Source organism: Neltuma alba, unplaced genomic scaffold (genome assembly GCF_004799145.2).
Source record: "Neltuma alba isolate B1F8T4 unplaced genomic scaffold, ASM479914v2 tig00013179_pilon, whole genome shotgun sequence".
In the NCBI taxonomy this organism is placed as follows: domain Eukaryota; kingdom Viridiplantae; phylum Streptophyta; class Magnoliopsida; order Fabales; family Fabaceae; genus Neltuma; species Neltuma alba.
Genome location: NW_021637489.1, coordinates 17,029 through 34,406, shown reverse-complemented (window position 1 = coordinate 34,406; position 17,378 = coordinate 17,029). Strand labels below are relative to the sequence as shown.

General features: G+C 37.3%; 1 protein-coding gene across 3 annotated transcripts; it reads right to left on the bottom strand.

The window, feature by feature from the left end:
- Window positions 1-1,980: 1,980 nt before the first annotated feature.
- Window positions 1,981-14,661, bottom strand: LOC114735148 (senescence-associated carboxylesterase 101-like). 3 transcript variants are annotated; one of them, XM_028922817.1, is made up of 4 exons: window positions 14,577-14,661; window positions 14,166-14,493; window positions 13,460-13,981; window positions 1,981-2,828 (listed from the first exon to the last, which is right to left on the bottom strand). In XM_028922817.1, the coding sequence occupies exons 1-4, from the start codon at window positions 14,597-14,599 to the stop codon at window positions 2,037-2,039; spliced, it is 1,665 nt and encodes a 554-aa protein (XP_028778650.1). In that variant the 5' UTR covers window positions 14,600-14,661; the 3' UTR covers window positions 1,981-2,036. The 3 variants fall into 3 exon arrangements, with proteins under 3 accessions (XP_028778650.1, XP_028778651.1, XP_028778649.1); XM_028922816.1 differs by lacking the exon at window positions 1,981-2,828 and adding an exon at window positions 12,037-13,264; XM_028922818.1 differs by lacking the exons at window positions 13,460-13,981; window positions 14,166-14,493; window positions 14,577-14,661 and adding exons at window positions 3,872-4,414; window positions 4,599-4,921 and having other exon boundaries at window positions 1,981-2,831.
- Between the last annotated feature and the right edge of the window lie 2,717 nt (window positions 14,662-17,378).

The window sequence follows — 17,378 nt, the reverse complement described above, 5'->3', positions numbered from 1 at the left end:
ATTTAGGACATTATTAGGTTGCCTATTCTATAATTGCAAAACGTGACCAACTTGGTCCCTTTTTTTTTGCCAGGGTGACAAACTTGGTCTGAGTTTGACTTTCCTTACAAAATCATACTACCTCCGATCCTAATTATAAGACTCAGTTGACTAATTTGAAGAGATTAAAGAAATAAGTTGAGTTAGTTATTTGTCTTGAATAGGTATTGTCTTTCCTAAAATATTTTTATTAATTAAATGTATTGACTAGAACTATTATTGTTAGAAGGGCTACTTTATAAATATGAGACAAAGTGGATTGGAATCCTATATTTAAAATTAAAATAAAAATTAAACAGGATTTTATATTAAAAACTGAAAGTAGTACCTTATTAAGATGCATCTACCAGTTGCTGTTCTATATTTTAAGAGAGACTAGTCTTTACCATGAACCAATAATATTTATGATATCTCAATAAAAGAAGAAAAACATTAGGTGAAGAAAAGATCTCAGGTCTGCGTGTACTGATAACAACAATTGTTGCGGGTCAATAAAGTTGGAGGAGACAACCCGGCCAGTCAGTTTACGGAATAAAGTGCGGGGCTGAGGTTTTAATTCATCAGACAAATAACCCAATTCTTTTTTTAAAAAAATAAAAAATAAAAGGGGCTGAGTGGCTAATCTTTTGAAGACAGTGGTAAAATGGACGATCGGGTGGAAATCACGTCAGAAAGATACCCAAATATAATTATAAAATCTTATTTATAATCTATAAATAAACTTTTATAATTAGAATGGGAAGTAATAGGAATATCTAATCTAGCCATCAGCTGGCTTGTTTTCCAAGTCATTATGACCAAAATGATCAGAAAGCATTACTGCGGCTGATAAAGCCACAGGGGTCTTCCCGGATGCGGTGCCAAGAAGTTAAAGTCTACATATATATGACTCCCTTCGGTCTTATTTTTAAGTCTATACTAATTCATCCTTCGCACAGGACCTTTTATAAAACTTAATAAAGTATTCATAATATATTTTTAAAAATACTCTTATCTCTGTCACTCTTAGCTTTTCCATCTTCCCCGTCTCTTTCCCCCAGCTAATTCTACTAATAATTGAAGATTGTTCGAAAAGTTGTTAATTTTTTTTTTTACTACTTTTAACTAGATTTTTTAATCTCATAAAAGTTTTACTTGGCAATAATGCGGCATACAGTATAAATCAAATCATATATGAAAACAAAGATAGATCTAATTCCATTATCATATCACTGATCGAAGTGAGGAGGCAATTGAAATGAAATCATTTAGCAGCTTCTATCATTACAAAGCAGAATCACATGAGTGAGCTGCTCACTCAGCAAATACATTTAATCACATAGCTATATAAAGTGGAGATTGTAGTTGGCTTTAATCAAGGAATGAGCTCATGTTTTTATTCAGCAATTTTTGTGACGGCGCATATACCAAAAATTCACACGGCTTCCTCATCACCGTCCTCAAAAGCCACCCGCTTAGACCATATTGTCTTGTTTTCAACTGGAGGAGTTAAAAAAGTTCTTAATAATATCGAAACTTGAACATGTAGAAGAGATTCTCTCGAAGGAGAAAGGTAGGTAATATAAACGGCATTGTCTAGTAATGTTTTGTGTATTGACATCTCCTTCCTTGAAAAGATGTCATTTCGCTGTGTGTTAGTGGCCGTGCTTCTTTTGATGTTTGATAACTCGATATGATAATATGATTGTAAGCCCTGTTTTAAAAATAAAATTTTAATTCATATCTGTCTATCCCCAGAAATGGGAGACAATATGTTATAAATTGCAAGGTACTCTATTGGATATTCACATGATGAAATTCCAGAGCAATCTCAGTGATATGTGACCGTCATTGACGTTCCCATTAACAATGCGATGTCACAATTGCCGATGCTAGCCCGAAGCTTCCATATATAATACTTCTTGCCCCTTGGCTTTTGTATTTTCTACTATTACTTAAATCTGAGATGGTAATTTATTTTCAAACTGTCCTCAGAATGCCTCAATAAGGAAGCATGGCTACTCGTGGGAGAAATCATATTCACCCTTCTCATACATAGCATAATTCTTCATGAAGCTGGCGAGTTGGGAGCCATGTGAAGATCCCTTCAATCTGAAGTAGTCGTTCCACCAACGCATATAGCTACTCTCCTTCAAGAAAATCTCCGGCGACACTTTATAACTACGAAGCAGCCCATAAACATACTCCTCAAACTCCTCCAACCTCTTCGTTGCCTCTTGCTCCTCTGCCACACTGGACCCTGCAGCCTTGCATTTTTGCAGCGAAATGAGAGCCTCTTCCACGTGCGCCCAGAAGCAGGAATCCACCGTCAATATAGATTGCACATTCTTTCTATTTATCGGCTTTGCTTTCTTATCTTCTTCCTGCCACTTCTGTAGCTGTTTGTAATGCTCTGATCTTCCGTTATTGACGTAGTCTTGTCCTCCCTTCTTGTAGTACTGAGCTATGTCCAATGGTTCCACCATTCTCCTGTAATTAGTCCCAGCATAGAGCCATCGGGTACGAGAAAATACACCTTCTTTCTGGGGCTGCTTCTCTCCCTCTTCTACCATATCTTTCCAGTAATTGTTGAGGATTTTGACGAGCATGACCACGTCCTGGTCACTTGGAAACCTATCGTTCTTGTAACTGTCATAGTACCCACTTTTACGATTCTCGCAAGTTTTCTTGTACCATTCCAGTTGGGCCATATACGTTTTCATTTCATCCAACTTCTTGTGTGGGATAAACAGTTTCCTCTTATTCAGAGTGAACAGCAGCTCCTCCCTCTCCAAATCCTTCACCAGATTGTTCTGACACATCCAATTTTGGGGGCCAAAAAAAAAAAAAAACACCGGGTTAGAGTCAAACTGGATTTTCTTTACATCATTCTTTCATTCAGTCTGTCTCACTTCTTAATATTGAGGTCTAGTATATTTCCTCAAGAAAGAAAAGAGATACTACTTCTATTTAATAGGAAAAATTCAAGAAAAAACCCTTGAAATATAGGAAATTTCAGATTGGGTCCTGGAATTTCGAAAATAACAGAAAAGGTCATTAACCCAATCTGTCATTTGTGAAATTAAGATGAATTGACAATTTTGCCCCTGGCTAAGTAAAAGTGAGTAGTTATTCTCTAAACAAATATAGGTAACGCTTACACTGTTCTAATGATTACAAGATTAGTTATAGTTAATAATAAGGTACCTGACTATGAAAAAGTGAGTAGTTATTCTCTACACGAATCTATGTAATACTTATATTGTTTTAGTGATTACAAAATTAGTTGTAGTTAATAACAAGACACCTGACTATGAAAAAGTGAGTAGTTATTTGCTATACGAATCTAGGTAACGCCTAAACCCTTATAGTGATTCCTTAAATCATTGTAGTGAATGAATACAAATGAGGACAGAGTTGTCAATTCCTCTTGATTTTACAAATGACACATTGGGTCACTGACCTTTTCTGTCATTTTTGAAATTCCAGGACCCAATTTGAAATTTCTTATATTCTAATGACCTTTTTTGGAATTTTTCCTATTTGATATAAGAATTTGATTTTTATTTTGGTTCTAAATATAAGATTTCAACTCATTTTGTCTTTCATGTTTATCTATTTTTTCTCAACATAGTTTTTATAATAATGGTAATTCTAATTACTAAACTTGATTAGTAAGAATATTTTATGAAAGACAATACATATTTATTATAAATAACTAATTTAACTAATTTTTTTAATATAGCTAAATTACTCGACTAGTTTTTATACTAAGAATAAGAGCACGAGGTAGTAAGATCTTCTAAAAGTGCGGGGTGCATTATTTTTCCAGTATATATTCGGGTTGAGATACCTGCGACAAGTCTGACTTCGAAAATCCCAGCACCTGCAACTGCGAAGCGAGGCTCGCCCGTAATAAATTTTGAGTGATGTTAGGAACATCAGAGTCCTTGCAAATTGCCTTACTACTGAGCCTCTCCACAATATTTCCATATCCTGGGATTTGCGGTCCTTGATTCTGGGTACTCATTTCCTTCAGAAGCCTCGAAATAGAATCGGGGTTCTCAGAACAAGTAGAACCGCAATCAGAACACAAGAGGAATGTTCCGAAGGGCCTGTACGAATCATTGGAAATGAAAGACGAAACCAGTGGGTCACGGTGAGATGCTACATGCAGAAAGCAAGAGTTCCAAATGCCGCTACGTGATATGGCTTCTTGCAGGTGTTTGTCTCCGATAAGTGGAGAACCGAAGGTGACGCAGAGTGGAGGCTTGTACGATGAATCCATAGGCTTGTCCGATGAAACCATCTTCCCTATGAGCCACAGAGTGAAAAGAGAAGCAACTGATCCTCCAACACCATGCCCAGTGACAATCACCGGTTTCTGCAGATCGATCTGCATTCAGCAAAAACCCAGACACCTAACTATCAGTCTCAGTAGTCACTTTTGCTCGAGTTCAGCATCGTTTTATTTGTTTGACTAGTTCAGTTGTCTGCTATGAAAGTCAACATGCTAAAAGAATCTTCATAACTCCTCAGGGATCCAGAGGTTATTGACGAAATGAAGGAGAAGTGCGTACCTCTGATTTTAGTTTACCAAGATCCTGGCGATGATCATTGAAGAGGGACATTGCGGGTTGATTAAGAGAGAAGCAGGGGATTTTCTTGTAACAGAGAAATTCAAAGGGGTTATCCATCATGTCCGAAGAGCGAAGCAAATCAGGTCGAACACGGTCTTGAGGAGTCCCAAACGCTATAATCATCAAATCTGATTCATTGCTAAGCTTTTTCCAGAATAGATTCTCGTTTGGATGGGTTTCTGCGTTCAGGTCGGCGATAAGATTCCATGTAGCAGAGAGAAGACCAGAGCTGGCCACAAACGATGCAGTCTCAGGGCCGCTGCTAAATCTGCAACCGAAAGACAAGACACAGTAAGAAGCAGAAGTGATTCTTCAGAATAAAAATGAATCCAAAAGCTCATATTCACATACAATTGAGTTGCGCCCTGCGTCATCCTCAATCTTCAGTAATGTTCAAGAGCAATTCGTAAGAGACGACTACTCAGCTCTCGGAGATGACGATATATAATCAGCTACCAATTGCAACGAAATTCCCTGGAAGACAGGCAGAAATGAAGTGCGACGTTCGGTAACTTTCTAAGTCAACACGCGCCTGAAAGTCGTCGGAAGTCTTCTTCTCTTTTTCTTTTTCTTTTTTTTCACCCGATTGAGTTGGAGATAAACAAACAAAAAGCGAATAACAAGATCCTTGGCGGGCAAGCAAACTCCAAAAAGACTCTTTTTCTCGTTGCGGGATTCAGCCCATTGGTTACAAGCAACGCCAATTACGTCCTGTGATGTTTTATTTGTAATACGCCTGGGTGTTGTTCGACAACGAAATAAATTCCTTGATAGTTAGGTAGGTGTTGGTAATTCTCTAGAAAAGGAATATAAAGTCATTTTTTGAAAGAATTCAAGGCTGCAAAATTACAAGTGGTTTACCAATCTTCCGTTAATAACCTCTTTAAGGAGAGGCAATTGTTTCTATGTATAATTCGCATGCTCCTACATAAATAAAGGAGCATGTTACCATGTAAAAAGGTTGGCCAAAAAAAAAAATCGTCACCATGTAAAAAGAATTCCTCAACTAGAAGAAACAGAGAGTCAGAGACTTAGAAGTGAAAAATTGTCTGTATTGTCAGCAGTTATAGCGTATACAAAAATTATTTCTTTACTTTGTTATATCTTCTAATATGTCTCGCTGAATTTGTATAGTTCGTTCACTTTCTATAACAAATCAAGCTCGGTTTTTATGAAAAATGTAAAATTTTCAGTTCCCCCCTCCTCCCTAGCAAGGATAACCACATGAACTGGGCCTTCTTGACTTCTTCATTCCCGGAAGCAGCATAAAGTACTGAGAATCAATAACTTTTCCCTTTCAGTAACAAAAAAGGAAATTCCCTTTCTTCACCCTTCTTCTTTTGGGCCACCATGCAACATTTCAGGCTCCAAAAAACTTCATGCCCCCAATGTTCCAACCCACTGATCCAGTGTTCTCGGACTATAATTTTTGTTCAATAATAATAAAAAAAGCTTCATTATTTATATCAGCTGTAATTATTTCATTGAACACGCTGCATTATTAAGTTGCACAATTTTTTCCCCGAAAGGAAACTAGACTTCCAAAGAAATCTCACATGGATGTGGCAGAGCAGAGAAATGTTCCCGATGCTTCTCAAAGTCAACAACTTCACAAAAACGGAGAATTGTGGGAGATAAGGGAAGTTTCCAAGCAGAGTAATAAATTAAATTGGCCTCGAAAAATCTAGTGTTTCTGGACGATATCTGGGAACAATGGGGATATGGACAACACGGGGAGCGTTGACCTTAAATAATACAGTACAGCTGGTAAAGAACCCAGTGCTTTCTCAGTAATTGAAGGCGAAGAAAAACACTGGAAAAGTCATTAATAATGAGAACAACATAGTATATAGTTGAAAATGAAAGAGCTTAGGAAAATATGGAATGTAATATAAAACTAAGGGCACTTGGGTCTGTCGCCGTGGGTGAGCATATCAGTGTAACACTTGCCACAGACTTCACGGTTGCCGGAAGTACCAGGCGGGACACATTTGCAGCGTTCACAGCATGTCGTGCATGCTCTCATACAAACTCTTTTCCTCGAGTGCAGTTGGCATCTATACTCACAAAGCGGCACGCAGTCTGCCCATGAACCAGTTTCAATAACTATCAGATCGATTTACGTACTTGCACACACTCACAACTAATAATATCAACGATTGCCCATGGCTTCTTACGTATGTTTGTGTGTGTTTGTGTTTTTCGTCTACTGGTATTTACCCTTGTTTGATTTGACTATCGGAGCTGCAGGTGGAGCTGGTGCGACCGGCGGCTTGACAGGTGATGGTGGAACTGGGGCCTTCTCCGGCGCCGGAGGACTTGGATATGGGGTCTTTACGACTGGAGGAGGAGGAGTTACTGGCTTCACTGGGGGCGAAGGGGCATGCGCCACCACAGGTGGGGCATTTGGTGGTGGTGACACGGGGGATTTCACGTAGTTCATCTGCAGATCAAATAACATCATGTTTTTCTATTATATATATTATATACATCTCAATTGTAAAGATACTTATGGCTGATGCGCTCTTCCAGGGACCTGATTATTTTTCCATTCTCCAATTTTCATCAGTTACACTCGTAGAATCCACTCTCTGTCTGTTTGATTTAGCTAAAATTAAAGAGTAAGCACTCAAAGCTGTTTAAGATGTATGGCGAAAATTTGATCTCGGGAAAGGCAAATCAAACCAACAAACAAGTGAATCATATACCTTTATCTTAACTTCGCCATCATGTGAATGAACCTGCAGAGAGAGAAAGGAGGGAAGATTGCCAAAGTTAGTGCACTTAAAGCAGTCCCACACCATCACTTGTTACAAAAATCTGTTTCTGGGAGAGTGAAGCATATACCTCTGTTGCGACCACAAGGAAAAGGGCCAGCAGAAGAATGGCAGATTTGGAAGCCATTGTTGTATAGAAGAAGCCAAGAGCGAAGGCAGTGAGTGTTGATCGAAGAGTCAAGTGCCAGTTACAGCAGCTTATATAGAGAGGGAGGATAAAGAGATATAATTTTCAAAGCATATTAAAATATGGTGCACAGAGTCAGTAAGCTATATTTTAGGGAGTGTGTCGCTGTCCCCAAAGCTGAGAGATAGGGTGTGAACCGACATGCTTGTGCTGAACTAGAATATACATGTGTATATATATCATCAAAGTGTGCGTCCGCCAGCAATGAATGGTGCTACACTCGAAGCATGTTCATATGAATGAACTTGAACTAATAATTAACACGCTTCTCCACAGATGAGATCTCATCCCTTCTCACCTAATCATCTCCATATATGACGAATTTGGCAGTCAGATTACTATATTAAAATGGACCGTTTTATTCAAACCCTTACAGAGACTTGGAGATGGAGTAACACACAAACACTGAGTCGCGGCAAGTATTGCACATGGGGCAAATATGGGAAGCACGTGGGGCCAAATACTGGTTGGCACTGAAGCTTTCCTTTTAAGTCAACTTGATGGAGGAGGAAGACATGTCTTTGACACAGCTAATAATGTTGTTGTTGGCAAAGCTAAGGTTTTTGGTATCGGTGCGAATTTCTAAGTTCACGATTAAGCTGAAAAGCATAGGAAAGAGCAAAATAGACAAAAGGACTGCACAACGCACAAGGGCTGGGCTGGTTCTCATGAGCTTCTCCGTCGATTCCAGACTTGTAGAACGAGATACGCCTTCGTCGCCATTGATTGAGAGATTACGTAGTTGGATGAGACGGACGCAGACGTTCAAACACTAATATAATGATAATAATAAAAAATATAGAGTATATACTAAGTTCAGGGAAAAAGTACTTCTCTATATATTTTATTGCTATTATATGCATTTAAATTTTTACTGTTGATAATTATCTTGATATGGTCCTTTTTTTTATTAATTGATCACCGAAATTTTGAAATAAATATAATGTGTGAAATTCATTTTTCCCTTTTTTCAAATTTATAAGAATTTTAATGGAAAACATGCTAACTGATTTTGTTTTCCAATTCACATTGTAATTAGTAGAATATAGATGCCTCTGTAACACGAATGTCCCTTATCTTTGTAGCCAAAAATTCTTAATATTACTTTAAGAAGTTAAAAGACTTCTGTCTAAAAATAAGTAAACGAAAATTATAATTATTGGAAAAGAAAATTGTTATTGTTGCTCCCGAGAATCCATCCGTGACCCTCTAATCTGACGGGGCCAAGCAGCCGACTTTAATTACTCCTTCGGTATGGCACTCAATTATTGAGTTGGTTTTGGTCATAAATATAAGACTCATTTCTCATATTTATCAATGTTATGTAAATTACCCCTATGGATACTCCCACAATCATAATTAAGTAGAAGAGGAAGAGGGAGTATTAAGAAAGATGATTATGATATTTTAGAAAAAATGTGTCACATTTCTTATAATTAACTAACTTACCTAACTTTCTTAATCTAATCTAATTAGTTAAATGAGTCTTATATTAAGGACCGGAGGAGTAATTACAACGTGACCTTTGCTTGCGATATTGCGAATGTTTTGTTTTGTTGACATTTTAGTGTTCCGCTTATCATAAATATTTTTATGTAAATTAATATAAAATACTTTTTGTGTACCTTCAAATATTTAATTAATTTAAACAAAATTACATAAATTCATTTTCTCTACGAGTGCATAAACTCATGTGAATTTTTTTTGCCAAATAAATTCATATGAATTGACGTGCTCTTTTTTTTATGATTTTTTTTTTGAAAAACACTGTTCTTTTTATTGGAGATTTTACACATTTCTATAAAAATTAATTAATCATTTTTTCAATAATCTTGATTACTACTGGTATGTAGAAAGAGGCAGGACTACAAAAACTACAATGAGGCTGTGAATGTAATTACCTCTCGATTAATCGAAGAGGGGCGTTTGTTCCCCTCGTTGTTTGCCTTTGATACTTTTTCATGCAATTACACTTATTTCTTGAAAGATGAGTTAGTAACAGTATTTTTTAGTGAGACATATTATGTAAATAAAATAAACTGGATAGATTAAGAAAATTATTACAAGCGCAAAATAATGTTGAAGAATAGTAATTAGATCGTGGGGTGGGGATGGGAGGGAGTTGAATAATTCATGGATTTGGGGGAGAGCCTAGGATTCCAGAGGGTGGGCCAGGGCCAGCCCAGCAAGGCCCCATTAAATTCTCCTCGTCCGCACACCAAAAAGATAATATTTCTGAAATGTTTATTATTACTGCTTCTGGTATTTAATATATAAACTCATTTGATTTTTATTTTGATCATAATTATAAAATCCTAATCTAATTTATTTTTTATATTTATTTATTTTTTACAGTCGTCTTTGTAATAATGATACTTTTAGCCGATACACTTAATTAGTAAGGATATTTTAGGAAAAATAATATCTATTTATTACAAATACCTAATTTTTTTAATCTACTCAAATTAGTGAACTAACTCTTATATTAAAAACCGGAGGATATCTCACATTTTACCTACTTCGCGTCCTTTGCATCACTGTCATTTAGGACACTATTTATAAACTGCCTGTTCTATAATTGCAAAACGTGACCAACTTGTTCTCTGAGTTTGACTTTCCTTGCTAAATCATGCCTCATCACAATGGATCTGCCGCTTGCCTTTCTATATTTTAAGGGATATTAGTCTTTACTGTGAACCGATAATAGTCATGTGATATCTCCAAAAACATTAAAAGAAGAAAAACATTAAGTTTAGAAAAGATCCTTTTTTTTCTGAAGGTAAAATTAGAAAAATTATAATGAGGTTCTAAAAAAATAATTATAAATTAAGTTTTAGAAATTGTCATCTCCTATTTTAAAACTTGTCATTATTATTAAGATTTTTTTAATAATTTTTTTTAGATTTCATTGTAATTCCACCTGTATTATTTGATAAGAATAATTGTTGCAGGTCAATGAAGTTGGAGGAGACAACCTGATCTGTCAGTTTACGGAATAAACTGAGGGGCTAAGGATTTAATTCATCGGATAAATGACCCAGTTCTTCTTTTTTTGTTTGAAAAAAGAAAGAAAGAAAGGGCTAAGCAGTTAATCGTTTGAACTTTGAAGACAACGGTAAATATTAAAAGGGATGATCGGGTAAAAAGTAGAAACCTTATCGGAAGGATGCCCAGATAATATCTAACCTAGCTATCACCTGGCTTCTTTTTTCAATCATTATGACCAAAATTGTTAGAAAGCAAGATTGTGGTTGATTAAGCTACAGGGGCGTCCCTAGACATGTTGCTGAGAAGCTAGAAGTCTAGACATATTACTCTTTTCGGTCTGACTTTTAAGGCTGTGCTCATTCATTCAGAACCTTTTACAAAACTTAATAAAATATTCATAATATATTTTTAAAAATGCTCTTATCTCTTTCACTCTTAGCTTTTCCATCTTCCTCATCCCTCTCCCCCAACTAACTCTACTAATAATTGAAGATTATTTTGAAGAGTTGTTAATTTTTTTTTATTAACTACTCCTCGGGACTTAAATATGAGATCAATTTTATAATGTAATTTATACTTCAAAATAGGTCTTATATGTAGGACCTGCGGAATAATTTTTTTTAATTTTATAAAAGTTTTGCTTGGCAATCGTAGCACATACATTATAAATCAAATTATATATGAAAATAAAGGTAGATCTAATTCCATTATCATACCACTGATCAAAGTAAGGACGCAATCGAAATGCAATCACCTCCGGCTTATATCACCTTATACAAAGCAAAATCTCACGACTGAGCTGCTCACTCAGCAAATACATTTAATGACATACATAAAGTGGAGATTGTAGTTGGCTTTAATCAACACATAACAAAAATTCAGAGAGCTTCCTCATCACTATCTTCAAAAGCCACCCACTTAGACCATATTGTCTGTGTTTTCAACTGGAGGAGTCAAAAAAGGTCTTAATAATATTGAAACTTGAACATGTAGAAAGTATTCTCTCCAAGGAGAAAGGTAGATGATATAAACGGCATTGTCTAGTAATTTTTTGTATTGACACCTCCTTTCTCGAAAGGATGTCATTTCGCTGAGTGTTAATGGCCATGCCCATCCTTTTTCTGATAACTCCATATGCTAATACTCCTCCGGTCCTAATTATAAGACCCAATTGACTTATTTGAGGAGATTAAGGAAGTAAGTTAAGTTGGTTATTTATAATAAATAAGTGTTGTCATTCCTAAAATATCCTTGCTAATTAAGTATATTGGCTAAAACTATCATTATTAGAAGGATTATCTTGGAAAAAAATGCATAAATATAAGAGACAAAATGGATTGGGTCTTATAATTAGGACCAAATAAAAAGTCAAATTGGGTCTTATAATAAGGACCGGAGGAGTATAATTATAACCCGGGCTTAAAAATAAAATTTTAATTTACATCTGTATATCTCTAGAAATTAGAAAACAATATGTTAAATCGCAAGGTACTCTATTGGATATGCACATGAAAAAACTACATTTTCTGACATGGGGTTTCCTTCCAAGTCTGCATCAATGCTTACCCATTTCAGAGCAATCTCAATGATATGTGGCCGTCATTGACGTTCCTATTAACAATGCGATGTCATAATTGCCAATGCTTGCCCGAAGCTTCCATGTATAATACTTCTTGCCCCTTCTCTTTTGTATTTTCTACTATTACTTAAATCTGAGATGGTAATTCATTTTGAAACTGTCCCCAGAATGCCTCAATAAGGGAGCATGGCTACTCGCAGGAGAAATCATATTCACCCTTCTCATACGCAGCATGTTCCTTCATGAAGTTGGCCAGTTGGGAGTCATATGAAGCTCCCTTGAATGTTTTGTAATCTTTCCACCACCGCATATAGCTGCTCTCCTCCAAGAAAATCTCCGGCGACACTGTATAATTCTTCAGCAACCCATACACATACTCCTCAAACTCCTCCAACCTCTTCCTCCCCTCTTGCTTCTCTGTCTCACTGGACCCTGCAGCCTTGCATTTTCGCAGCAAAATGAGAGCCTCTTCCACGTGTGCCCAGAAGCAAGAATCCTTCGTCAACATAGATTGCACATTCTTTCTATTTATCCGCTCTGCTTTCTTATCTTCTTCATGCCCCTTCTGTTTTTCTCTCCACAGCTCTGCTTTCATATCTTCTTCCTGCCCCTTCTGTTTTTCTCTCCACATCTTCTGATCTTCTTCCAGCCACTTCTGCAGCTGTTTGTAATGCTCAGATCTTCCTTTACATATGTAGTCTTGTCCTCCGTCCTTGTAGTACCGAGCTATGTCCAATGGTTCGACCATTCTCCTGTAAGTAGTCCCAGCATAAAGCCACCGGGAACGAAAAGGCACACCTTCTTTCTGGGGATGAATCTCTGCCTCTTCTACCATATCTTTCCAGTAATTGTTGAGGATCATGATGAACATGGCAATCTCGCTGTCCGATGGATAAAATCCGTTCTTGTAACCGTCATAGTACCCTGTTCTCCGATTCTTGGAAGTTTTCTTGTACCACTCCAGTTGGGCCATGTACGTTTTCATTTCAACCAGCTTCTTGTGCGGGACAAACCGTTTCCTCTTATTCAGAGTGAACAACAGCTCCTGCCTCTCCAAATCCTTCACTAGATTGTTCTGACACATCCAATTTGGGGGGGGGGGCACCCGGTTAGATTCAAACTGGATTTTCTTTACATCATTCAGTCTGTCTCACTTTTTAATATTGAAGTCTCTGTTTTTTTTTTTTTCCCTTCAAAAAAGAAAAGATAAAATCTTCTAAAACTTGTACATTGTTTTTCCCTCATGGATTAGAAATTAGGGTGGAGATACCTGCGACAATTGTGAATTTGAAAATCCCAGCGCCGGCAACTGCAAAACGAGGCTCGCCTGTAGTAAATTGTGAGCAATGTTGGGAACATCAGAGCCCTTGCAAATTGCCTTACTACTGAGCCTCTCCACAATATTTCCATATGCTGGGATTTGCGATCCTTGATTCGGGGTACTCATTTCCTTCAGAAGCCTCGAAATAGAATCGGGGTTCTCAGAACAAGTAGAACCGCAATCAGAACACAAGAGGAATGTTCCGAAGGGCCTGTACGAATCGTTGGAAATGAAGGAGGAAACCAGTGGGTCACGGTGAGAGGCTACATGCAGAAAGCAAGAGTTCCAAATGCTGCTACGTGATATGGCTTCTTGCAGGTATTTGTCTCCGATAAGTGGAGAACCAAAGGTGATGCAGAGTGGAGGCTTGTCTGATAAACCCATCTTCTCTATCAGCCACAGAGTAAAAAGAGAAGCAATTGATCCTCCAACACCATGCCCAGTGACAATCGCAGGTTTCTGGAGATCGATCTGCATTCAGCAAAAACCCAGACACCCAACTATCAATCTCAGCAGTCACTTTTGCTCGAGTTCAGCATCGTTTTATTTGTTTGACTAGTTCAGTTGTCTGGCATGAGAGTCAACATGCTAAAAAAATCTTAATGACTCCCCGGGGATCCACAGGTTATTGACGACGTGAAGGAGGAGTACGTACCTCTGATTTTAGGTGACCAAGGCGCTGGCGATGATCGTTGAAGAGGGACATTGCAGGTTGATTAAGAGAGAAGTAGGGGTTTTTCTTGGAACAGAGAAATTCAAAGGGGCTATCTATCATATCCGAAGAGCGAAGCAAATCAGGTTGGACTCGGTTTTGGGTAGTCCCAAACGCTATAATTGTCAAATCTGATTCATTGCTAAGCTTTTTCCAGAAGATATTCTCGTTTGGAGGGGTTTCTGCGTTCAGGTCGGCGATAAGATTCCATGTAGCGGAGAGAAGACCAGAGCTGGCCACAAACGATGCAGTCTCAAATCCGCTGCTAAATCTGCAACCGAAAGACAAGAAACAGTAAGAAGCAGGAGTGATTCTTGAGAAGAAAAGGGAATCCAAAAGTTCATATTCAGATACAATTGGGTTGTGCCTTGCGTCATCCTCAATCTTCAGTAATGTTGAAGAGCAATTCGCAAGAGACGACTACTCAGCTCTCCAAGATGATGATATGTAATCAGCAAGCAGTTGCACAACCTGGGAGAAATGAAGTGCAACTGTGCAAGCCTCGACGATTTGCTCCTCAAAGTCGTGGAACTCCTTCAATGTCATATCCCCAGTTCGACGGTTACCTACCAGTCCCAAGAGCCAACTACCAAGGCTCCGAAGCCCGAACCACGTGACGTCGTTTTCCGCTGGGCAAATGGTTATGGAAAGGTTTTACTAGGCGAATGAGTTTGGCACTCAACGTTCAAATCTACTTTTCAATTTTTTAAAAATATTTATTTTAGTAGGTATATAATTTGAAATAAAGATAATATCTTAAGTTAATTATAATTTTTAAAAAAATACTAAATTTAAACTGTATAAATCAGATCTAAATAGTTCAAAATGGTTATCAATAAATTGGGTCGGAGGGATTATTGCATATTAAAACCTCACGAAAAAGAAGAAAGCTATAAGAAGAAAATGACAGGGTTTTAGTAGTTGATCCCACTTGTACATGTTTTTGGATATCACTCCAATTCTCATTCACAGTCATCCGTAAGGACAATTTTTAGTTTTACATATAAGTCATTTTTCTGGCATTTAATGATGATTTTCTAATTTTATTTTAATTAAAAAGAGAAAAAGGTGATAATAATTTCGGATCACTGATTTGTATATAGGTGAATTTGTTTGTTTTCCGCATTGTCATCAGAGCAGAACTCGGATGTAACGGAGCATATGAGTTGAGCTCTGATAAGGAGAGAACGAGGGAGGTGGACCAAGAAATTAGTAAACTGGAGGGTGGTGGGTGTAACAATCAAACTCAGAAATATATGTACATATAATGACAGAACAATATCAAAGCAAATGCTATACTGTTCTCATCACAATATGGAGAAAATCTTCAGAAAGAAAAAATATGCAGAAAGGGAAATATCAGAAGAACCGAAGAAGAATTCCAGAGAGAGGGAGGGAGCCACATAGAAGAGAGATTCCATAGTCATTCCACACCTTCCGTAACCAATTTTACCCTTATTATACTGACTCCTCCGCCTCCAAAGCTCACACCTTCCATGCTTCCCACTTGTTCCTATCTTGGGCCTCCCATTAGGGCCCCTAACTTGGCCCAAATCCTTTATGACCGTTACAGTGGGGTATGAAGTATGATTTAGGAGCCTGCTTCAACATGAGGCAGTCGGGATATATCATGTGGATTGGTTCATTCGAGTACAGTGGTCTAAAATTGAGGGACCATGCTCCGCGTAATGGACTGTCGTGTTCTGGACCTGTAATGTAAGCAAATCAGTTTTACCTACCAGAAGCTGAATGAAGTTTGTTAGAGTGACAACTACTTACAGCCAATGTGCAGTTCACCACACCACTAAGTTCTTCTTTTCTGCGAATAGTCCTATACTATTAACCCTTTGCATGGTTCCAGTTTGGCATTAAATGGGTAGGGAAGAATCTCTACGCACTTCAATTTATCTACAAACGTTTACTCTGATACTGTAATGTCAAACGATCGACTTGTCTGTACTAAATTAATCAATGCTTTGACTTTTGGATAATGATTCGATTTGATTGCAGGAACAAACTTGATATTTGTATTGACATCAAATTTACACATAAATTGAAGTCGACTTGTTGAGCAAAGTACATAATTAAGCTTGTAATCAGCATCGTATAACATTCAAACTCAATGAGTTTATAATGAACATCAAGACGTGGTTTAGTCAACCGTAATTTTTTCTCAAGACAGTGACATTTGAAACTGAAGGAAGGCGAGAAGAGTCAAAACAGAATCGAAATGTAGGGAGGAGACTAGCCCATGACAATCAAATGCTGATGCGTACGTACGGTGCAAGTTGATAAATTTTGTGGAAAGAGAGTTCAGTGTGTTGTTAGGTTCTTCCATTCAAATATTGAAAAACCAAATTCGCTGGAGACAGCATTATTGATCTAAGGATGAATTATTCTTAATTCACAAAATTACATACTACCTCCAGTTCTTAATATAGGATTTCGTTTGACTTTTATTTTGGTCCTAAATATAAGACCCCAATCCACTTGGTCTCTTATATTTATATATTTTTTCCAAAATAATCCTTCTAACAATGATATTTCTAGCCAATACACTTGATTAGTAAAGATATTTTAGGAAAGACAACAACTATTTATGATAAATAACTAACTTAACTTCTTTTCTTAATTTTCTCAAATTAGTCAACTAGCTCGTATAATTAAGACAGGAGGTAGTATAATATCATCATTCTTCTATAGCGTGAAATGTCTGCGTGGGGTGTTAAGTCCTAATTCTAATGGAACTATATTACACGAGAATTTTGTAAGAAAACCGAATCATCTGATGTGAAGTTATAAAAATCATGTTGATTTTAGTTTGAACATGATCAAAGGATGTTTAGATGGCAGGGGGTGTATTGAAATGAAAGGAGCTTCTAGTAATTTTGAGCAATTGGCGCATATAATGCAGCTTTCGTACCAGTGTTGATTTTAGTTTCATAAAGTGATCTATCTGGAGAATTCTGATGTATTTGTGTAGGCCGTTTGGGTAGGCAGATTGTCCCGGCTCACAATTATGAAGTTTCCTTAAATTGAACTGCAGATCTGCAGGTGTGATGTGATCATGACGACGCCAAGTGTTCGATAAATTGCCCCAGTGTTGACCCTCACCCCTCTGCAGCCAATAACGCAGAATCCAAAGTCTTTCTCTGG